This window comes from Pteronotus mesoamericanus, unplaced genomic scaffold (assembly GCF_021234165.1).
Source record: "Pteronotus mesoamericanus isolate MK-2021 breed Mesoamerican mustached bat unplaced genomic scaffold, CSHL_Meso_final scaffold_507, whole genome shotgun sequence".
NCBI classification, from domain to species: domain Eukaryota; kingdom Metazoa; phylum Chordata; class Mammalia; order Chiroptera; family Mormoopidae; genus Pteronotus; species Pteronotus mesoamericanus.
The window spans coordinates 8,434,957-8,458,662 of NW_026555319.1; the positions used below are offsets into that span (position 1 = coordinate 8,434,957).

Below are 23,706 nucleotides of genomic sequence, written 5' to 3' on the forward strand. Positions count from 1 at the left end.
GATCAGGAGAAAAAGGCCAGCGTGTGCCGAGGTGAGCAGGAGCGTGGCACACACAAGGAGATCTGCGGTGCCACAGGGCTTGGGCGTGAAACAGGCCAGGATGGATGGGCGCATAAGCCAGGGAGGGCAGCGGGGAGCCGTGGAGACTTAAAAGCAGGGGCCCACCGTCATCAGATTTACGTTCTCCAGAGAACATTCCGGGAGGAGGCACAGGTAACCCCTCGTGACCTTCTGGCTGGCTTTTGGCACAGGATCTAGAGGTGCGAACCTGCCGAGCGATCCTTGAGGAGCGCTGGCGAACTTCGCCAGCCATCCACACGTCAGAGCCACCCAGGACACTTGGCCTGTGGGTCTGTCAGCACCCGGGTGACTATGACTTACCTCTCTTTAACCTCTTACTCCAAAATGAGCCTCCTTCAACTGGCCACAAGTAGTAGTAATAACAATAATAGCCAGCGTGTAACATTGTGGTTTGTATGTCAAGCCTGTTTTAAGTTCTTTAACATGTGATAACTTATTTTTCTGACAAGAGGATTTAATAATATGGCCTCTGGGGCCAGCCCACCTGGGTTCAAAGTTTGTCTGCGCCACCTACAAACTGTGTGACCTTGAGCAAGTGACTTAACTTCTCTGTGTGTCGGTTTACTCTTCTGCAAAATGGGGGGAAGGATAGCTCCTATCTCATAGGTTTTTGTGAGGATTAAATGAAGTAAAACAAAGTGATTAGAACAGTGCCTAGCAAGTAATAAGCCCCCGAGGTATATAGTCGCTGTTATTAACATCACAGCCCTTTGAGGGGCACCTTATTATCTCCAGCTTATAGGTGAGGACAGGGGCCTGCTGATTCCCGCAGCAGGTGTGTCCTGAGCACCCAGTTTGGTGCCAAGCACTGTTGTAGGCTCTGTAGACAGAAACTGCCAGAAAAGGCACAGAATCCTGCATTTCGGGAGCTTATATTCCCGTAGAAAGAAATATGGACTACGTTAGGGGAGATTGCAGTGAAGCAAAGGAAAGCAGAATACGGGAGGCAGGAGAGCCAGGGGGCAGTGGCACGTCCCGGGGCACTATTTCATACACATTGTTCAGTGCCCCTTCCTGACAAGGTAACCTTTGTGCCAAGAGCCAAGGGAAGTGAGGGAGTCAGCTGGCAGGTAGCAGGAGGAAAACAAGTGCAAAGGCCCTGGGGTAGGACTCTGCTTGGCCCTTTTTTTTTTTTTTTTTTTTTTTTAAACAGGACCTACAGACATGTGGGCAGGGGGCGGGTCTGCAGAACCCGGAGGCCGTGGCAAGGGTTTTAGATTGCGTTCCTAGTGGGATAGAAGACATTGGCAGGTTCAAGCCAACCTGACAATGTGAGTGGCCCTGCATTTGAACATCTCATCTTGGGTGCCATGTGACAAATAAACCACAGGGGGACAAGGATGGAAGCAAGGGTCAGTTAAGGAGCTGTTTCCAGTGGGATTTGTAGACAGATCGGATGTTGGCTATGAGAGAAAGGCGAACCAAGGATGATCGCAGGCCTTTGGGCACAGAGAGAGGAAGTGCCCTGCCAAAGGTACACAGCTAGAAAGTGACAGAGCTGGGACTTGAACCCAGTCAAAAGATAAAAACAGACAACCTACATTCAAGCCACAGGTCAGGTATTTGCCAGTGTATTCATCTGCTCAGGCTGCTCCAACCAAATACCACAGGCTAGGTGGCTTGAACAACAGGCATTTGTTTCTCACAGTTCTAATCTCACACCTGGAGGGGCGCAGAAGGCCAAAATCAAGGTGTCAGCTTATTCAGGTCCTCGTGAGGACTCGCCTGGCTTGCAGATGGCTGTCTTCTTGCGGTGTCCTCTCATGGGTGGGGCGGGGAGTGTGAGATCGATCTTGTCTCTTCTTGTAAGGGCACTAATCCCATTCATGAGAACTCCACTCCCAAATCCTAATTTTCTCCCCCAAGGCCTCTTTGCCACACACCATCCCATGGAGCATTCGTACTTCAACATAGGAATTTTGTGAGGGCACAGTTCAATCCATAGCATTAGCTGAGTAGCCTTAGATGAGGCTTCCTTCCTCCCTCCATCCCTCCCTCCCTCCCTTCCTTCCTTCCTTCCTTCCGCCAAAACAACACCCATTTCATCACTCCCCACAAGTCCGTGGCTCCGGGGTTCTGTCAGGGCACACTGCGGACAGCTGGCCTCCACGGGATGCCTACCGAGGCTGCATCGTCTGGGGGCTTCTTCACTCCCAGGTCCAGTGCCTCAGCTGAAAGCGCTGGAACGACTTTCCCAGGACCCTGTCCCTGGGCCCCCGTTCTCACTGTTGGCTGCATTGCCTGCTTCTCCCTCATGTCCTCTCAGAGCTTCTCCCTGTCCACATGGTCTCTTCGCCTTGTCTCCTGGCTGCTGGGGCTTCTCACAACATGGTGACTGGAGGAGGCGGGGCAGGCGACAGGAAAGCCGTGAAAACTCCCAGGTCACGCGAGACCTGAGCTTGGAGGTCCTAGATGGCACTTCTGCCTCATGCTAGTGTTCCTTGGCTCTTTTGAACTTGAGGTTTCTCACCTCGAAGAGAAGATGACAGTAACAATGCCCACATTCCCTGATTCTCAGCAGGTTCATTCCTCGCTCTCATCACACACTGGACCCTTCCTGGGCACCGTATTTTGGTTCATTCACTCATTTAATCCTCACCATCACCTTGGTGTGTTGGAGCCAGGTTGCCTTGGCTTGTGAGAGCCAATGGTTAAATTTTCAGAGAATGTACAAGTAGTTATTAAGCCCTTGATACCTTGAAATAGGCCTTGGTGGGAGTATTTATACCACAGTAATTGGTGAACACACAAATCAGGGTTCTTTTTTATTGTTTTCCAGAGAGATGGTTTGCCAGCACGTGTGCGTGTGTGTGTGTGTGTACCCCATTTACAGATGAAGAAACTGAGGCTCAGGGCAGTTAAATTTTTGTCCAGAATCAACCAATTTAGTAGGTGCAGCCCCAAGTCCTGTGTCCTTAACCAGTGTGCTGTCTTGTAGATGAGAAAATGTCTTGTGCCTCTGTAGATGAGAAAATGTGTATGAAAGAGATTCATAAACAGCAAAACTATAGAAACATCCATTATTAATCTTGATGCAGAAAACAGATTTCATCCCTCTCTACCTGTTGTTTATCCATTCACGCTGCTACCACTGATCTGATTGTGTCCCTTCTCCCTTGCCCCTCACCCCATACTTCAAATCATCTTTCCCGTGTAGGTGCATCCTCAAAAATTCTCCTTCTCTGTTCAGTTTGCCTGATTCTCAGTGTCACACTCTCCTTCACTTACCACCCCCTTCCAGAGTCAGCCCTCTGTTATTTCCTTGTTTCCCGTTGCACTTTTTGTCCCACGCCCCGCTCCCAGCAGTAAGGGAGTCAGAATAGAGCCTGCCTTCCCGCCCTGACGGCTCCCGCCCCTGTATCAGAATCCCGGTGTAGAGAACCCTCCGTGTCCCCATCCCGTTCCCCCTTCGCAGACGACAGGGAGGCCAGACAGCTCCTAGTCTGATGGCTTTCCTTGTTCTCTGACACCCCAGAGAAACCACGCATTCCATTTGGTGGTCGTCAGAAATAACATGCTTAAGAAACCTGGAATTATAAAACTGCTTAATTAGAGAGAGATGGTTTCATTAGGATATGCCCAGTTTTCCCTGGTGGTTTTATCTCCTCCAAGTGGCCCGGCCCCCGGCAGCTAATTGCTACCCTTAGTATGATGCCACACAGGCAGTCCCTCTCTTTATTTTCTGTGACATTGGTGCTGGCTCAGAAAGAGACATTCTGTCTTTGATGTTCAAATGCTCCTTCTTCATCAGCAAACTCTAGGAAGTTGATGTGAATCCCGAGGGTAGGATCTTTAGCTTCAGAGGTCGCCATTTACTAAATGACCACCTACTATGTGCTAGGTGCTGGGATAGGACCAGGAGTCAGATTACATTTGCGCTTACGGAGCTCATGATCCTGTGAGACAGATATGAAAATAACTTTTCAAATATTGTGAGAAGTGCTCTAAGGGTGTGATTTAGAGAGAGTAACAGGAGCACCTAATTTAATGAAGGAGTTGGGGAAGGCTTCTCATAGGAGGTGACAGTTAGCTGAGACCCAAAAGAGGAACAGGTGTTAGCTCGGCAAAGAACAGGGGACCAGTATGCCATCTGCAGAGTAAGAGCTTGGTCTTTGTAGAGAAACAACTGAAAGAAGGGCCAGGAAGCTGGTACCTGAACCTGCTCTGAAGTGGCGTTAGAGTCCCCATCATCAGTAATGGAAGGAAAGGAGGGAGGAAGGAAAGAAAGGAAAGGTGGATGGATGAATGGACGGATAGATGCCCAATGGGTAGATGGGTGGATGGATGGATGCATGGATGGATGCCCAGTGGGTGGATGGGCGGATACATGGATGGATGCATGGCTGGATGCCTGATCGGTGGATGCATGGATACATGGATGGATGGGTGAATGGATGGATGCATGGATGAATGCATGGCTAGTTGCCTGATGGGTAGATGCGTGGATGCATGGATGGATGGGTGAATGGATGGATGCATGGATGGATGCATGGCTAGATGCCTGATGGGTGGATGCATGGATTCATGGATGGATGGGTGAATGGATGGATGCACGATGGGTGGATGATTGGATAGGTGGATAGATGGATGGATGCATGGGAGAGAAGTAGGAAGAAAGGAGAATTCTTTGGAGGTTCTGGGAATGACAAAAGCAAGTTATGGTTGGAAGCTGGGAGAGACTGGATTCCTGGTCCAGAATGAGATGGAACGTACAAGAGTGGAGAGCACTGAGGGAGGCATGGGGCAGCTGAGGCTGGTGGCTCAGGAAAGCAGCCCATAGCCTGGGTACCCTGCAGAGCCAGGAGCCTGCTGCCAGGGCGTGGACAGAGTTGGGCAGCCCTGGGCACCACTGAGCTGCTGCTCCATTGTCCCAACACCCAGCACACCTTTGGCATGTAAAACAAACATGATGGTCCTGCCCCACACCTCTGCTCCCCCGTCACCACTGCCTTCCCACAGGCTGCAGAGGGACATGAGCAGTTCCCCTCCAGGGGTAGTTCCGGGGGTCAGGGTCTGGTGCAAGTCCGGTGGCCGGGAGGCCCCATGGAAAACAACCTCACTGTGGGGGCGCAGCCAGACAGTCACAGGGGTCAGGCAGTAGGGAGAGTGGACGTCTGGAGGTCCTTCCTTGGTTCTTAGCAGAAGTGGGCACATCTGCTTCAAGGGGTCCCCTTCCAAGTGACCGGTGCCCAGCCCATCAAGACAGAATATAACAGGGGAGCTATGAAGTCTCTATTCACATCCTGCACACCATCCATTTGGTGGATGCACAACATGTTTTTATAACCTTTACTCTCTTCTCTCATGTAAACATATCATGTGCTCCTTATAAAAAAGATTTGGAAAAGACAGAAAAACACAGGAAAATGAGTGTTTCTACATGCTGTATTTTTTCCACTTGGAACTATAATATGAGCATTTTTCCGAGTCCATAGATAATTCACCACCAGTATGATTCCTTTTCTAACTTTTTATTTTGAAGTAACTTGGACTCAAAGAAAAGTTGCAAAAATGGTGGGGAGTTGCCATACCCTTCAGCCAGCTTCCCCTAATGCTAACATCTAATATAACCGTGTTACAGTGAGCAAAGCCAGGAAATGTACATGGATACCATTAACTATTCACTAAACTACAGACCTCACTCAGATTTTGCCAACGGTCTCACTCACGTCTTTTTCCTAGACTAGCGTCAAATCCAAGATTCCACGTTGCATTTATTTTGTCATGTCTCCTTAACCCTCTCCGACCTGCCAGTTCCGTGGTCTTTATCTTTTGTGACCTTGACACTTTTCAAGAGGCTGGACAGTTATTCCATAGACTGTCCCTCAGTTTGGATTTGTCTGTTTTCTCATGATTCTATTGCGGTTATGAGTTTTTGACCAGAAAACCACAGAAGTGATACTGTTTTTCCCAGTACATCCTATCAGGGGGTTCAGGTTGTGAATTTGATTTATTATTGAGGATGGTAACCTTTGGTGCACGGGGCGTGTGCTGGGCTTCTTCTCTGTGAAGTACCTATTTTTCGGGATATTTGGATGGCTGTTGGCTTTCTGTCACAGATCTCTGCTGTAATTAGACCCTCTTTTGGTACATTTAGATTGTAACTTGTTTTGTACTGCTGCATAGAATGCTACACCTACCCTTCCTTATTGGCATATCCTAGCACACATATCTGAATATTTTCTTAGAATAACTTCCCGGAAGTAGAATTGCTAGAGCAAAGTTTATGTACATTTTTAAGGCTATGCATGCCTGAGGCAGGGGTTTGTTTCCATGTTTTTTCATTTGTTTTCATCAGTTTTATTGAAGTGTAATTTAAATACAGTAACATGCACACGTTTGAAGCGTGTATTTCAACGGATTCTGGCAAATGTATATACCCGTGTGACCACCATCCCAACCCCAAGATAAAATATTTTTCTCACCGCCGCCCAAAGTTCCTCTTGCACCCTGCGGTCAGCCCTCGCACCCCTCAACCCCAGGCAGGCGCCAGTCTGATTTCTATTACTACTGGTTAGGGTTACCTATTCTAGGACTTCCTGGAATTATACCATATGTCCTCTTTTATAACTGTCTCCTTTGATTCAAATGAATGTCTGTGACATTCATCCATGTCGTTGTGAATACCAGCCATTTGTTCATTTTCATGGCTGAGTAGTGTCCTGTTGTAGAAATATGCCACAATTTGTTTATCTACTTCCCCATTGATGTGTGGGCTGCTTCCAGTCTAGGGATATTACAGATAAAGCTGCTGTGACCATTAGCATACAAGTGGACATGTTTTTCATTTCTGTCGGGTACATCCCAAGGAGTGGAATTTTAGGTCATAAGTACGTGTAAATATAACTTTAAGACTTGACGGGGTGGGGTTATTTTCAGGCCCATTTTATAGCACAGGCCACCGAAGGTTGGGGGCCTTGTCCAAGGGCAAGGGGAGGAAGGAAAGTAGGGTTAGTTAGTGCCGCTCCATGCCAGGCACAATGCTCGGCGCTTTCTGTGTTTATCTCCTTGGCGCCTCAGAGCCCAGAAGGTAGGAACCGTGACCCCCTTCTGTGGTCACGGAAACTGAGGCTCCGGAACACACAGCAAGATAAGATTCAAACGTGGCCCTGTCCGAGTCCCCAAGTCCATGTTCTTTCACCAGCTGCTGTCCTGCCTCCTTGGTGGCGGCAGGTGGTGGAGCTGGGAAGGAGAATGTGTGTCTGCCCCGTCCGCCTCTCAGCCTGCCCTTACCTGCACCCTGTGGTCCACCCCGCCCATGCGTCTGAGGGCGGTCCCGTGATGCCCTGGTCAGCCCTCAAGAGACGAAGGTGATCCGCATGCCGGGCGGGGACTGTGCCCCCACATGTCCTCAAAGCCACACAACAGGCACCAGGGAGTGACCCGCACTCCAGCTCTCTACCATAGGTGTCTGGTTTCTCCCTCCCTGAAACGTGATCCGTGGAGCTCTGGTCTTCGGGGCTGGTGGGCAGCGGGTGAGGGCAGCGGGCAGGGCCGCGTCTCCCCGGCCACATCTCAGGCCCATTAGGAGCGGGCCTGAGTGCTTTCCAGAGCTGATTAATGACCTGCCTGTGACCTGGAATGTCATTATTGCCCGGGCCGGGGACCCCCCGGCTGGGTCCTTTGGGTCTTTACTGCTAATAATAATTGATGCTTTCTGTGTGGTTGCAGGGAAAGTTCTATCTGGTCATTGAGGAGTTGAGCCAGCTGTTCCGATCGCTTGTCCCCATCCAGCTGTGGTATAAATACATCATGGGTGACGACTCCTCCAACAGCTACTTTCTGGGCGGGGTCCTGATGATCCTCTACAGCCTCTGCAAGGTGAGGGGGCGGGGCTGAAGGGCTGGCCCATGGAAGGCCCTGTTCACTACCTGAGCCTGGGGGGCGAGAGGGGAGCTTGGAGTGACTTCCTAATCTCTCTCTTTTAAATTGAGGTAAAATTCACACAACACAAAGTGCAGTGACATTTAGCCGATCTACAGTGTTGTGCAACCACCACCTCTGTCTAGTTCCAAGACATTTTCATCCCCCCCCCCAAAAAAAACCCTGTACACATAAAGCGGCCACTCCCCATTCCTCCGCCCTCCCCACGTCGAGCCCCTGGAAACCACTAGTCTTCTTTCTGCCTATATGGATGTGCCTACTCTGGACACTTCATATAAATGGAACCACACAATACGTGACCTTGTGTGTCTGGTTTCTTTCACTCTGCATTGTGTTTCCAAGGTTCCTCCACAGTGTTGCATGTATCAGGACTTCACTCTTTTCTGTGGCGAAATCCACCCTACTTTCTCGCCTGTAAAGCTCACCATATGCTCTCCTTTCACATAATCTTCTTCACAACAGCCCTGCAAGATACATACCATTACTATTCTCATTTTATGGGCGAGGAAACTGAGGCTCAGAGAGAAGTAACTTGCCAGAACCGCCCAGCTAGAGCTACTAGCACAAGCGTCATGCATACATAAGCATACATCAGCATACATCAGCATACATCAGCATACATCATCAAGCACAAGTATACATAAACCCCGGCTGCTCTGAACCCTCCGGCCACACTGGTTCTCTCCTCCTTCTAAATTGCACACCCTCACCTCTGCCAATCAGCATCCAGCGCTTCTCTTTTCATCATTAGTACCAGTCAGTTTTTCTCCCCCAGCAAGAGATACATCCTCCTCTTTTCTCTTTCCTTCTCTGTTCCTGGCCTTACAGAATCTAGGGGAGTGCTTGGGTTCTTCGCGGTTCTTCGCGGTCCTTCCTCCCAGCAGGCCTAGCCAGGAATCCATGCGGTGTCAGCCCTGCGGCGTGATCCTGCCCTACCAGAAGTGGCTGACTGGAGTGCTAGACGGAGAAGGATTTTCAGGCTCTGGCTGGGCTCAGAGGAAGAGTCCTGTGATCGATTAGCAATGTCTGCCCTGGGCTTGGGAAGGGGCAAGGCAGTATGCATGCCACGTATTTCCTATCCTGGCCCAGACTCAGGAGAGGCTGTTGATGTAAGGCAGGAAGACCTAAGTAAAACTGGTGGGAGGGAAGAGTTTCAAATGACGAGGAAAATGCTCAGGGGCAAAGATGAGGGGTTCAGGAGGGTGGCTCAGGAGTGGTGAGAGGGATCCTTGGGTGCTTTTCAACCATCACCCTGCTTTCCTTTCAGTCCTTTGACATCTGTGGCCGCGTGGGTGGAGTTAGGAAAGCCCTGAAACTTCTCTGCACCTCTCAGGTGAGTCGGCTTCATGTGGTCCTGGCCAAAGTCCTAGGAACCAGGAGCCAGGTGCCAGAAACAGGCCTCATCAGGCTTCTTGGGATGTGGCTCCCGCAGGGGTCCACAGCTGTGTTTGTCTCTCTCCCTCCCACAAACAGAACTACGGAGTCCGGGCCACTGGGCAGCAGTGCACAGAAGCTGGTGACATCTGTGCCATCTGCCAGGCCGAGTTCCGGGAGCCTGTGATCCTAATGTGCCAGGTGAGCAAAGCTGGGCAAGGGCATCAGAGACTGCAGCTGGGGGAGTCTCTGCAAAAGCCTCAAGTGCCTGTCCCGTGACCAAACCTTGGGGCTCTGGGATGGGTCTTTGAGAACAGTCTGGACCATACTGGAGTCGGTCAGATCTGGGTTCAAGTCTCTGCTCTGTCTCCCATTAGCTGGGTGGCCTTGGGCAGGTTCCTGTGCCTCCCTGAACCTCAGTTTCAGTGTCAGAAATGAAAGACTCAGTGTGGCGTAGTGTCACAATATCCCGATTGTGAAACACAGCAGCGCACTAGGCCCTGGCCGGGCGGGCCATCCATCTCCCTGAGCGCTGGTTTTTCTCATTTATAAATGAGTATCACAATAATACCTACTTCAGAGAGCTAGTATTATGATTAAATGAGATCATCTCTGGAAAGGGCTAAATTTGAATTATCTGGTCATAAAAGTTGTTCTTACATAATTATCATTATAATTATTGTTACCATTTGTTTTCATTATTATTAGTTGTGGGTCACCAACCCAGAGCAGTAAATACCAGTTAGTCCCTTTTAACTTCCTAATTGTATTCCTCCTCCTCCACCCCCCGCCTCCTCCTCTTTCTTCTCCTTCCTCCTCCTCCTGCTGACATCGGGGCTAAGATGTCAATTCAGCAAATGCATATGAGTCGAGCACCCTATCAGACACCAGGGAGGGGAGGCAGAGGGCACACAGACCCTGTCCCCTCCCCTGGAAGCTCACGTCTCCTTGGGGAGACAGGCACATACATAAATAACTATGAAACGCGGCAGGCGGTGATAAGTGCTGTGTAAGGGAGATTCATGCAGCGTCCCAGGGGACAGGGAAGGGCGGAGATGAGCCCCAGGTTGGGGAGGCGCTGGGGAGGCGGCCCAGCCCGCAGCCCAGGAGGGACCCAGAGCACATGGCTCTCCCACCAGCACCGCCTTCCAGGGGTGAGAAGACAGGAGGTGGGGTCCTTTCTTGGCAGCAGCCACATTTTTGTTGCTTTTGCTGTTTGGGGAGTAGAGCAGGTTGGTTTTTCATTTTTTATTTTATTTTCAAATTGAGAATATATTTGCATGATCCAACATTCCGACTGAGGAATTCACGAGAGAGGAGTCATGGCCACAGAATGCCAGGTGAGACCTGGGTTGGACCCTGGCACAGAGAAAGGGCCCGCGCAGGGAAGCCGGTCTGATGAAATCCTGATGGAGGCTGGAGCTCAGGCGCCGGTGAGGCATCACTGTGGGTTTCTTAGCTCTGACAAATGGATCGTGGGGTTGCAAGATAGCAACACAGAAACTAGGGACGTGAGGGGTATGGGAGGACTTTCTGTACTAATTGCAACTTTGCTGTTGGTCTGTCCCTAGCTCCCCAAGTCCCCTAAATACCCACACAGGCAATGACTGTTACCACTTTCCTCCGTATCTTTCCAGAGACACTTTATAAACATATATACACACATGCACGTGTCTTTTTCAAAAAGACAAGAGTTGTAGCATATTCTACCCAAGCACTATCCTGCACCTTCCCTTTTTGACTTAAAACTCTCCCTTAAGAAATTGCCACTTATTTGCTGACCATCAAATTTTTGGGATAGACCCCAGTCTATCTAACCATTCTCCTCTTGATGGGCATTGATCACCTTTTGTGGTTACAGATGTGGCTGCCATGAGAGTTCAGAAATGGGCAGATGTAGAGCACCTACCGGGGCCCATCATGTTGAATAAATAAGTGAATTCAAGTGAAACATTTAGAACCACGACTGCCACGTGCTCAGGGTTCAATAAATACTAGTTCTCCTTCCATATCATGCATGTGCGAGCTCTTGGTAGGATAAATTCCTGGCAGAAGTATCACTAGGTCAGAGGGTGTACAGTTTTGACAGATACAGCGGAATTGCCCTCCATAAAGAGCGTATCCGCTTGCACGCCCAGTGCCGAGTGCGACGGGACCTCTTGCTCCCCGCCCTCACTGACTCGCTGCATTATCAAGTCTTTTTTGAGCTTTGCCAACCTGACAGGTGACGAACGCTATCTCAGTGCAGTTTTAATTTGCGTTTCCCTAATTATGAGCATCTTTGCCTAGGCTTCTGAGCCATCTGTATTTCCTTCTCGGTAGCAGCGAGTCTTCAAACGTGGCGTCAAGGTGAAAGTCTTCCTTTCTGGCAGTCTCTCCAAGCCTTGGTCTGTTTGTCTTTCTCCCAACCTTCTCCTGGCACCGTGCCATCTCCCCGTAGCTGGGTTAGACTTCTTGGAAAGGGTTGGACAAGGCACCATTGTCGCAGGTCTAGGAGCAACAGCCACACCGGTGGTGGCAGAAGCCAGGTGGAGCACACATCTCCGTCTCACTTTGTGGCTGTGAGCCGGGCCAGGGATGGCAGAGATGACGTCCCAGGTGAAAGGGCCTTGTTAATCCCTAAATGCACTGAATGAATGAACAAATGAATGATGAGTCAAATGTTTCTTGATAAAGACTTCCTCGACTCTGCTTCCCCAGACCAGCTGGTGCTCCTGGCTCTATGGCCCCATAGATCCCGGTGGTTTTCCTTCCTGGCGCTTATCCCGGTTGTCAGCTACAGAGTTCATTAGGCTACTGGTTGCGTAAGGTGTGTCTCCTCTTTGCCAGACTATAAGCAACTTGCGAGTGGCAACCACGTCTATCTCGTGTAGCAGCGGAGTCCCAACACTGACTCAGTGAATGTTGGACGGATGGGTGGGTGGAAGGCAGGCGGGCAGGCAGGAGTGGTTGAAGGAATGAAATGGGACGGGTGGTTGGGATGGAGATGGGTGGGGGCCAGGTGGAGGGGTGGGTGGGTAAGTGCAAAGATGGGTGCATAGAGGTGTGAGTGTGTGGGTGGCAGGGTGGCCGAGGAAATGGATGGACAGATGGGTGGGTGAATAGGTGAGTTGATGGGTGATTGACAAAATGTGGAGATGGGGAATAGATGGGTGGCTGGATAGATAGTTGGGTAAGTGGATGGATGGATCAGTGGACATATGAACAGCAGGACAGGGTCTAGGGAGAGCTCACTGAAGGGACATCCTGTCTCTTCTTCAGAAGGTCATCAAGTCAACGTCAGTATGTTAGTCACACTCACCCACGCCTGCCCCACAGAGCCAGGGCCTGGGAAGCAGACTGTGCATTGGAACTAGTCAGGCAGACCCTGAGCATGCGTGGAGGTTCGACCTGTTGCTCAGACAGAACACGCTTGCCCAGTTAGTTCTTCCACAGTATTCATGGCGCGCCTCCTGCCAGCTCACAGAGGGTCAGGGGAAAGGCATTTCGAACACAAAGACAGAAACTTGGCTTATTGAAAGGACTCCCTGCCAAAGAGAAGAGTCAGAGTGTGAGTAGAAAACAAACTGCCCTCCAGTTCTTGGCCACTTTAGGTCTGTTTTTCGGAGTGTCGATGACATAAAGAAAAGAGGGCAAGAGGAGGGCATCTCCTGTTGATTTTGTGCTTCTTGGTGCCTGACGCTCTGTGATAGGCCTCACCTGTGTCCATCCTTACGGACACCTGGGTGGGGAGAGCGCCGCTCTCAGGGAACTCAGAAAGCCTGCTCTGAATCTCTCAGCAAAACCTGGGGAGTCCCGGCGGAATTTGGGGTGAGACTGTGTGGCTGGTCCCACCCCAGGGTGTCCCCACCCAACTCCATGCTCCAAGAGGCACAGCCAGGCAGCACCGCCTGCATCCCCCGCTGACCCTAACCCGCCCCACCCTACCCTTCCCAGTCCGGAGGGGCCTCCCCTCCCCCTCCCCTCCCCTCCCCTCCCCCTCCCCCTCCCCCTGCAGGAGCTCAACCCTTTCTCCAGTGGGTCCGGCTGGAGGCCGTGGATCATGAACTCCTCTGGGGCACATGTGCCTTACTTTGCCACCAGACTCTGTCCTGCCTAATTCTCTAAAGAGGAGGCGGTGAGCTCCTGGCAGTCAGGGACCAGGTCTCAGTCATCCCAGCATCTCCAGAATCTCCCGTCTGACGCGGCGCCACTGACGCGGCGGTGTAGCTGACTCACGTGTCAGCTACAGAGACGGAGGCTTGTTCTGTGCAGGCTCGGGGCTGGGCAGCGGGAACACGACAGCAACAGTCACGGCCCTTGGGGGCAGCTGGCCCTTGGGTCCTGCCCTTCAGACCACAGCAAGCATCCGGACATGGCCTTCTAGGCTCTACGTGGCCCGCTCACCTTGTCACCCCAAAGCCCTGTGCCCACCTCGCTATGGCCACAGTGGCCGTCCTTGAGCGCCTCAGCCACCGTCCAGCCTCAGGAGCTTTGCACAGCCTGCTGTGCTCTGTCCCCGCCCCCACCCCCAGTTAACACCTCGGGCCCCAGCACAGGTGTCCCTCCCTCCAGGAAGCCTTCCTTGAGCACCCCCCAGATCAGACTGGCCCCCCGTTATATCCCCCTATAATACTGCGGAGCTTCTTTAGAATACTCCATAATTAGGCACCTACTGCATACCGTGCTAGGAATGGGTTTACAAGAAGCTTCCACTCTGGCATAGAGAGACGAATAATAAACAATAGGCAGAACATAATCATATTACTGTATAATAACCAGCGCTTATAGAAACGCTTGCTATTGGTCAGGCAGAGTTCTAAGTGCCTTCTTTTTTATATTTGTTTATTTTTTTACTTTGTAAAGGACATTTTATATTATTATTTTCACCCAGCTTTTTATTTTGAGAAATTTTAAACCTACAGAAAGGTTGAAGGGTAGAAGAGTGAATGGTTTACTAACCATTAACATTTTACTGTGTTTACTTCTCTTACATAAATTTTCCCCCCAAACCCATTCAGAATAAGTTGCTGACATTTTGAGGCTTCAGCCCTAAATATTTCAGCATACACCTCCCAAGAAGAAGGACATTCTCTCCAATAACCACAATCCCACTAGCATACCCAGGAAACTTGAAATTGATATAAAATCCCAATATTCAAATTTCTCCAATTGTCTTCAAAATATCCTCCATAGCGAAGGTGTTTTCCCCCCATCCAAGATCCGATCAAGAATCATATACTGCATTTGATTGTCCTGTCTAAGTGCTTTTAATCTTCCTATGAAGGGAACACTATTATCTCCACTTTACAGATGAGGAAACTGAGGCTCAGGGAGGTTAAATCACTGGTCCAAGTTAAAGCCAGAAAGTGATGGAACTCGCTAATATTTCCAATCTCCCTTTGTCCCTCTTGACCTCTGTGGACTGTTCTCAACCCAGCTGCCAAAGGGATCTTTTCAAAATGCAAATCATATCCAGTCACTCCTCTGCTCAAAGCCCTGCTACGGTTCCCTACTTCTCTCAGAATAAAAGCCAGTGTCCTCACAATGGCTCACAAGGCCCTATATCATCTGCACCCTCCCCATCAACCCTCTGATCTCGCCCCCACCCCCGTGCCACCCACCGCACTCCAAGCCAGCCACACGCTCCTTGCCGTTCTCCAGCAGCACGCCGGGCACGCTGCCACCTCGGGGCCTTTGGACAAGCTGCTGCTTCTGCCTGGAGCACCCTTTCCCCAGCCATCACCAGGGCTAACTCCTCACCCTCCTGCAAGTTTGACCCAAACATCAGTATCTCCGCGAAGTCCTCCCAGGCCACCCCATTTAACATTGCAGCCCCACCCCACACACACACCCTCTCCCCACTTCCCTGCCTCTCCACTCAGCACTTACAACCTACATACTCTACATCTGAGGGATTCATTTGGCCGGTTGTCTCCCCAGCTAGAGCGCCAGCTCTGGGGAGGCAGGAGTTGTCTGTTTTGTTTGCTGCTGCGTGCCCGGCTCCTAGGACCGCGGCGGGAGGGTAGCGGGCGCCCCCGTAAAGCACCCTGATCGCACCGATTGCCGTCCCGCAGCACGTGTTCTGCGAGGAGTGCCTGTGCCTCTGGCTGGACCGCGAATGCACCTGCCCGCTCTGCCGCTCCCTCGCCGTGGACACCCTGCGCTGCTGGAAGGACGGGGCCACCTCGGCACACTTCCAGGTGTATTAGGGCTGAGGCCCCGGCACGCCCAGGGACATGACACAGGGTCAGTGCTGCTGGGTCCAGCTCTGAGGACTTCCCGGAAAACAGGTCGCAAGCACCTCCTGTCCTGCTTCCTGCCCGTGTCCACCTCTCCCCGCAAAGCCAGGCCCCTGTCCTCCCCACCCTCACCCTCACCCTCACCCTCACCCCCAACCTCACCCTCACCCTCGTCTCTTGTTCTGTGGCGTAGTGCGTGTGTCCTTCCCTGCAAATGGGGAAGCTGCCTAACCCAGACTTGGTCTCTGCCCAGGTAGGTCCCTGCCTTCCCCTGCTCCAAGGCAAGGAACCCGGAATAGACAAAGTCCCGCCTGTTGATTATTTTAGCTCAAGGTAACCGAATACCTGATGCTGCAAACTGGGGAGGGGCCTGCAGATCCCTGCCTCCCCCAGATGGACCTGGCCTACAGGCGAGGATCACTGTGAAGTCGTTTTTGGGCAGGGCACCAGGCGTCCTGCCCAGAGGACCTCCTGGGACCCTCGCAACAGTTCCGGGGTCGAGGGACTGTTGTTGCCTCCATTGCACAGCTAAGGAAACGGAGGCACAGAGCGCCACTGGTCACTCTGCCAGGGCCACCCAGCGCACCACGGTGGGCTGAGCTTCCCGCCCAGGCCCGGCTGGCTTCAGAGCCTGCGCTCGTAACCACCGTGCTGACCTGCTGCTCAGATGCTGCAGGCCTGGGGCCCGGCAGACGTGGATTTTTAAAAGCACGAGAGGTGACCCTGAGGCCCACAGGTGGCCCAGGTGCGTGGCATGTTTAATTCGGACTGTGTTGAGAGTGCTAATGGGGAATGCTACCACCGGAAGTCAAGCTGTGGCTGGGTCCGCGGAGAGGCTGGGTCCAGAAGTCGCTTTTTGCCTGAGCTCTGGGCCAGGTTGCTGAACCACGTGTGAGGACCAAGAAAGGCCAGCTTCAGCCCCAGTGCAGGTAGCGCTGGGTCTCCACACCCGTCCTCAAGACTTGTCAATGGCCCCCGCGGACATTACCTCTCTCCCAGTAGCCTTCAGAGCAAAAAGGACAATCCATGTCAGGGATTGGTCCCCAAGCCAGGGTGGTGGCAAAGAGCACAGTAGCAGTCAGTGTTCCTGTCATCTCTCCATCAGAGCTACTTATCTCTGTAGCAGACCCACCTCCCTCCCTGCTTTGAAGTCCGGGAGGAGAAGGCAACCTTGTTCCCGTAGAAGCCACTGGAATCTTGCCTGTCCTGCTGTCTGTGCCAGCCCTGTTCTCTCATTGACAGCTTCAGCACCATGGGCTGGCGCCCGGGTAGGCATTTCCGAGAAAGCACCCTGGGTGGCTGGTGGGCAGCTGAGCGAGAAAGCCTCAGGGCAAGCGGGCGGGACCCTGCTGCCCACTTGCTCTCAGCCAGTGTTAACGCCTGGCCCAGCCCCAGCGGAGTCAGGATATTCGCCCCCGTGTGCCATCAAGCCAGGACCTTTTCTTTTCCCTGACATCCTGGCTCATTCCTGGTACCCAGCAAGAAATCTCTTCCAGGGTTGCGTGGCATCTTTCAAGCTCTGTTACTATGGCAATGGCCGCGATGTTACAATCCCACTTGCCTGGATAATCAAGTCGGAAAGGGGAGTGGAGGGAAACAGAGCCCAGTGGACGCAGCTTCTCTGCTCCCACCGCCTTGAGGAAGAACCACAGGGAAGGAATACCAGCCTCTGCAACTGTTTTTTATCAGCTCTCCCTGCCTACAGATGCCGTCAAAGAGGCACGAGACATCAGAGCTGGAGGAGACTTATTAAAGTGGCCACGGGTGACTGGGCAGCTAGAGCCGTCTGCTGGGAGTCAGGCCTGGAGTTCCGATTCTTTGTATTTATGTAATTTATTGGGGGTGACGTCGGTCAATAAATTATATAGGTTTCAGGTGTACCCTTCTATAACCCATCATCTGTATATTGTGTGATCGCCACCCCAAGTCAAGTCTCCTTCGATCGCCGTTAATCCTTCTATAACCTCACCCCTCTTTCCCTCTGGCAATCACTATACTGTGGTCTGTGTCTATGAGTTGTTGTTTTTGTGTTTTTGTGTTTTGCTTTGTGTTGTTCTGCTTAACCCCTTCGCCTTTTGCACCCAGCTCCCCAGCCCTCCTCCCCTCTGACAACTGTCAGTCTGTTCTCTGAGTCTGTTTCTATTTTGTTTGTTAGTGTATTTTCTTAACTCTGCGCGGCTTTGAGAAATCACTTCACCTCCCTGTAGCCATCTCCATGGTGATGAAACCTAGTGTATTATTTACTGGAACCAGGAACACTCACAATGTGGATTACTGGTGAATACACCAATCGTTTAATCAGTTACATTCGAGCCCCCTCTCCCCCCGCCCTGCGCACACACACAATTCTCTGACGTTCTGCAAATAACAAGCCATGCCTCTTTCACTATAAAGAGTGTCACACGTAGGGGACACTCAGGAGGAGGTGGGATGACTCAGCATAGGGTTTTATTTATTCATCCCTTACCCTCCAGGGAAAGTCCTATCTAGAGACTTCCTTTTGGGTGGGAGGATTTAACCTCTGCTCTAGGCAGGAAGCGTGGCCAGTGCAGGGGTTTCCAAATGTCAGGCCAAATATGTTCCCCAACACAAGTGTAAAAGCCGCCACTAGCCACCGTTGGAGAAGAACAATGCCACTCTCCTTTACCCGTCTGGGCTCTGCAGCTCATTTGTGATAAGCAGGATTGATCGAGTATCAGATCAGAGAACCCTGCTCTTAATATTTTATGACTCAGTGACTCGAGTTCCACAAAGTCCTTGGAAATGGCCCTCTGAACGTAAAAGATCTTGAGTGTAATGAATGTTAGGGACTAAAACGGCAAGATTTGGGCCTGGATGCAGCAGACTCCTCACATTCCAAAGAGGAGAGTCCAAGAGGCATCGTGACGCCTCCGGGCTGCTAAGCCTCAGGCTGGGGAGAGGAAGTGGGAAGTGAGTCCTGCGATCTGTCAGCACTTCTGCGCTGGGCCAAACAGCTGCCTTTGCTGTTTTTAATGTCCCCCTCAGTTTCCTTCTGCCAATAAATATCACCTGTCAACAAAACCTCCGTTCATAGTCTTGCGTCTTCAGTTGCCTCTTGAAGCCAGGTGGAACCATTTGGGGAAAATGCAAGGAAGCACTTGGTGCAGTGGGTGGCCACCTAACATTGGACTTTCCCAGGGCGGTCCCACCAAGTGGCACGTGATGTCCTAAGGAAGTGGTTCTGGGAGAAACCAGTAAGGGGGTGCGTGAAACGGGAGGGGAGGAGGACAAGCGAGAGGCAGCCTTCCCGAGAACTTGCTGCTCAGCTGGGTCCCACGGTGGGTTCTGGAGTGTCAGTTGCATCTAGGAGTTTGTCCCACCCTGAAGTCTTTGCACTCCCATGCTCAGCCCTTGGCAATGGGTTGCTTGGGGTGGGGAGCGGGGGCGGGGGAACCCTCAGGCACTCCACTGAGGAGGCCTCAAGCCTCAGAAGACGCCAGGTGCCACAGAGCACACCGGGGTGCAGGGCGGAACGCAGAGCTGGTAGAAGAGAGGTGGCTGTGGCACCTGCAGTGCCCACTACAGGGGTTAACTAACTGTAGGCTGTAGAGACCTGGAAGGGACAGGCTGATGTAAGAAGGGCTTTCCAGGTGCCAGATTACGTTGGATATTTAAAATGTAAATTACAGCCCTGGCCGGTATGGCTCGGTTGGAACGTTGTACCATAGACCGAAAAGTCGCAGGTTTAATTCCCAGTCGAGGCCCGTACCCAGGGTGTGCGGTCTGTCCCTGGTCAGGGCGTGTATGAGAGGGCAACCAATTAGTGTTCCGCCCCCACCCCGCCCCAAAAGCAATGAAAAAAATGTCCTCTGGTGAGGATAAAAACAATTAAAATGTAAATTACAGTTGACCTTTGGACAACACAGGTGTTTGGGGTACCAACCCTCCCCCAATGCAGTTGAATATTTACATATAACTTTTGACTCCACCACAACTTAACTAATTGCCTACTATTGACCAGAATACTGATGGCATAAACATTGATTAACACATATTTTGCCTGTTACATGTATTATATACTGTATTCTTATAATAAAGGAAGCTAGAAAAAAAGAAAATGCTATTAAGAAAGTTGTAAGGAAAATACATCTACAGTATGGAAGAACATCCACGTAATAAGTAGACCCACTCAGTTCAAACCCGAGTTGTTCAAGAGTCGACTGTAATAGCGCTACGTAACAATTCAGGCCTCTCAAGGCAACATTATGAAGCCCCACAAAAACATCAGGCAGAGCTTTTAGGTTGCAGTCACTTGAAAACCAACTCAAATACGGCTTCAATAAAAGGCCTTGACTTGGGTCTTATGACAGCATGGGCCTCGGGTGCAGCTGGAGCCAGGGGCTCCAGAGGGAAGGTTGGGGTCCTGTCTGTCCGCCCTTGGTGCTGCTTCCGCCGAGGCGGTTTGATTTTCAGACCGTCAATCCTGTGTGGCAGTAAGGTGACTCAAGCAGCTTTGAGCTTAGGTTCCACCAGCTTCCCCAACCCAGCAGCAAACGTCTGCTTCCCCAAAGCTCCAGCAGGAGTCAGAGGTTGACTCCTTAGCTTGTCCCCTGGGTAAGGTATTGAGCCCAGGAGGTGGGGACAGAGGTGGGTGGGAGGATGGAGTCCATCACTCCTAGTCACGTGGACTGAGTGGGAGAGGGGTGAGTCTCTACAGAAAAAAAGAGGTCTGTTACCTAGAAAGACAAGTTGTCCTCAACCCGCCATTCCTGGGAAAAGACTAGAACTTGGTCCCTTGGTATCCCTCACTCAGACCAGGTCATTGCAGGTGAAAGTACCTCACCAGAGTGGCCCATCTGCCCACAATTGGAGATATCAATGTGCAGGCTCATTAGCTTGTCTACACGATGACATAAATAAGTGATGGTTTTGTGCATGACCTTGAACTTGAACTGTTGGGCAAGTTCCCCCAACCTGTTGCCAGTCCAAGGATCCTGTTTAGGCCAACCCTCCCCTTGGGGGCCTCTCAGGAATATGAGACAGAGACAGAGTGTGTGACTGATCCCGGGGAAGGATGGGGCGTGCAGCCAGATCCTCTCAGAGTCTTTGGGGACCAGCCATCCACAAGGAAATGAAAACGCAACAGCCTTTAGCTGGAAGTGCACAACCAGTTTTTTAATAAAGTTATTACAAATATGTACAAAGCGTCTCCAAGGTATGAAATTCCTCTTACAAAAGAACAAACGAACCAGCAAGGTCAGAACCCGGAACGGAATGTCCCCAAGCTTATTGCCCCTCCGGCTGAGCCAGAGGCCCCACCGAGGCTCCCGACACCCCGCAGCCGTCCCCACCATTACATGGGCTCCTGGGCGCTTACAGTGCAAAAGGCCATGGGAGGAACGTGGGGGTCACGTCGGGGAGGGGACAGGAAGGAGGTAAGACAAGCTTCCCATGTCCTAGGAAGTCAGTCAAACAGGCCCCGCTTACAAACTAGAAATTCCTTGCAGGGACCTTACAAAAACCAGGGACACAAAGGGCAGGGGACAAATACATAAAACCCCAACAAAACTATGCAGCCTGCCTTGCAGTGTCCCCAAATGCAACACTACCTACAGTGGGCCTAAGTCAGGCACCCCTGCTCCCTGCTGGGCCCCTGGCTTGGGCTTGCCCTTGAACTAGCAGTGCCTTGGGACGGGGCTCAGAAAGGAATCCAGCATTAACAGGGCAATCAGCTCTGAGCTTGGGGGAGGGGCGGGGGTCATGCAGACCTGAGCCCAAACCTTGGCTCAGCCACTTCGCTCTCTGAGCCTCAGGTTCCTAAACCATAATATGGGGGTGATAATAGCTCTGTCTTCCAGAGAGGGGCAAGGAATAACCGCGGGGGAACACGCGAAGCACTCCGCGCTCAGGAGCAGTCAGCTCTCCCTCAGCGGCGGTTCTCCTTTCATTACCATGCGAAGCAAGAACAATCCGCCCCTTCGTGCTGGGAGTTGAGATTGCAGGCTTTTTAATTGCCTTCCTGATAGTATGGCGCTCAGTAACTATGCATACTCTAGAACAATCTGCCAGCGAGGCTTGGGGTCCTAGCGATGACCTGACAAATCTGTTAAAAACTGGGAACCAGACTGGGAAGGGACATGTCGCATCATTTGTTCTAAGCAGGGCTGCCCCTCGGCGATGAACAAGTGAGTCTCTCCCCAGATGGAATTCTACAGCCTGGCACGTTGTAGGTACTTGATCAACAGGTGTTGAATGAACGAATTCAAATTTCAAAAAGAAACTTTCGGTTTAAGCTTTAAAAGGACACTTTGACATCAATTTCCTCTTTCTACCAGCTCTCATGGGACCAGGCCGGGGTATCTAGCCTGTCCCACCTTCAATTTCCGCAAAGCTTTGGACCCCCTGATTGGCCCAAGGGTACTTAAGAGACCATTCCAAAGAGGAGCTATCAACATAGAAGAACAAAACCTCTGTTCTGGTCACTGCAGCTTCTAATACCAGCTGGACACTCAGAAAGTCCACAATGGCAAACGAGTGTCCCCGAAAGATGCTTGTGTGGCATCATAGGAGGACTCCCCCCATTTCACAGCGAGGGGAAGTGATATTTTATCGCTGTCAGAAACATAATAAAATAGAGCTAGGAGTATATGAGATCAGATACATAAATTGTGAAATCACAGTCACAGTTCCATTGTTCTGTGGCAGCATTCTTTCAATCACCATTTGCCATCAAAGTAGAAAGGAATTTTAAAATAAGACCACTGGAAGAAGTGTAAAATAAGTCTCCAGGATCCCCAGGAAAGAGGAAAAAATAGGAATTGGGTTCTCCCAGACATTCACGGCCCAGGACCATGGACAGCAGCCAAAGAGGCACGTGGGCTCCCCCAAAGAAACCTGTTACCCAAGCAGCATCTGTGCCAAAAGGAATGTGAAATGGAACCCCAAATTTGTAAAGGGGAAAAGTGATCTTATGTTCTTGAGGAGGATGGGGTAGGGGAAAGAAGCTTCCAGAAGGCCATGGATCTGCTTTGGAACGTGGAAGTCCCAGGGGGCTCTGGTCCCCATGGCTCCAGGACCCCCGCCCTCTGAGAGCAACCAGCTCTCAGGAGGCGGCCCTTCCGTTTGCGCCTCACCTCATTATGCAGCGAGCTACCTAAACAATGATCTCACAGGCCTGGACACACACGCGCACATGCACACACTCTGCTGTCTGCTGAAACCCGATATGAGGTCTTTTTTAAAATTTATTTCAAAGCCTCCCTCCCTCCCTCTCTCTTCACAGACGCTCTGCAGTGAAACTAATCAAAATCAATGACTCCTTGGCAGCCGGAGAAAAGGGGGGGAGGGGGAAATAGTGCCAGCACTTTGCACGCTGTGGAAATATTTTTTTAAAAAAAGAAAAACACCGCCCCACTATCTCATGCAATCCAAGTAATGCAACAGGAGACGGTGGAGACAATATATACATATATCATGCTTCAATTTCCTAATACAAATGTCCATCAAGAAGTCAAATCTCATATAAAAACAAGCATTAAAAACAACCCCTTGTCAAAAATCGGGGTAGTTGAGAAGTGCACTCAAATTAATGATGTGCAAGAAAAAGCCAGGATTAGATAAATACATGGTTTCTAATAATACAAGAGAGTATGTACAAGGGACTTGGCTGCAAAGCTCCACCAGGTCATGGGTGCCCAGTTCTCTCAGCGATGTGGCTTCATTGAAATCAAAACTGCCCCAAAATGCCAGCCCCAGCCTTCGGAGTTTGGATCCTCCGAACTAGCAGACAAGCCGGGGTTGAAAAAGGGATCCTCTGACCTTTCCCCTTTCCCCTGTGTCTAGGTGGCCGGCATCGTCCCACGCCAGTGCAGCCTGTGATCACATACAAATATCATAATGAAAAACCTCTCCCCTCAAAAGGGGTGAACTGGACTCTGGTGTCTAAATAAAAGCAGAGGCTGTATTTCATATCATTCTAATTAATTTGCCGTCTCTAAGTCGGCGGCTTGGTAGGCAAGTCGCCTGCTGCTCTCTGCAGACCATGCCTACACCCCATCCCCTATAAGCCCAACTGTTGGGGGCGGGGGTGTGCACGCCAGCGATGAAAGGAAACAAGTCTAGGGGTCGGGCGGGGGGTAGGAGCTGCCCTCACCTTCAGCAATTTGTGTTGCATTTTTCTTTAAAG

At 51.1% G+C, this 23,706-nt stretch overlaps 1 protein-coding gene across 1 annotated transcript in view; it reads left to right on the forward strand.

Moving 5' to 3' along the window:
* Positions 1 to 17,881, forward strand: part of RNFT2 (ring finger protein, transmembrane 2) — a 58,684-nt gene extending 40,803 nt beyond the window's left edge. The window contains exons 8-11 of the mRNA XM_054594098.1: positions 7,753 to 7,902; positions 9,233 to 9,298; positions 9,439 to 9,540; positions 15,396 to 17,881. Of these exons, the coding sequence (XP_054450073.1) occupies positions 7,753 to 7,902; positions 9,233 to 9,298; positions 9,439 to 9,540; positions 15,396 to 15,530 (453 nt within the window). The 3' untranslated portion in view covers positions 15,531 to 17,881. The remainder of the gene's footprint in view (positions 1 to 7,752; positions 7,903 to 9,232; positions 9,299 to 9,438; positions 9,541 to 15,395) is intronic.
* Positions 17,882 to 23,706: the final 5,825 nt, after the last annotated feature.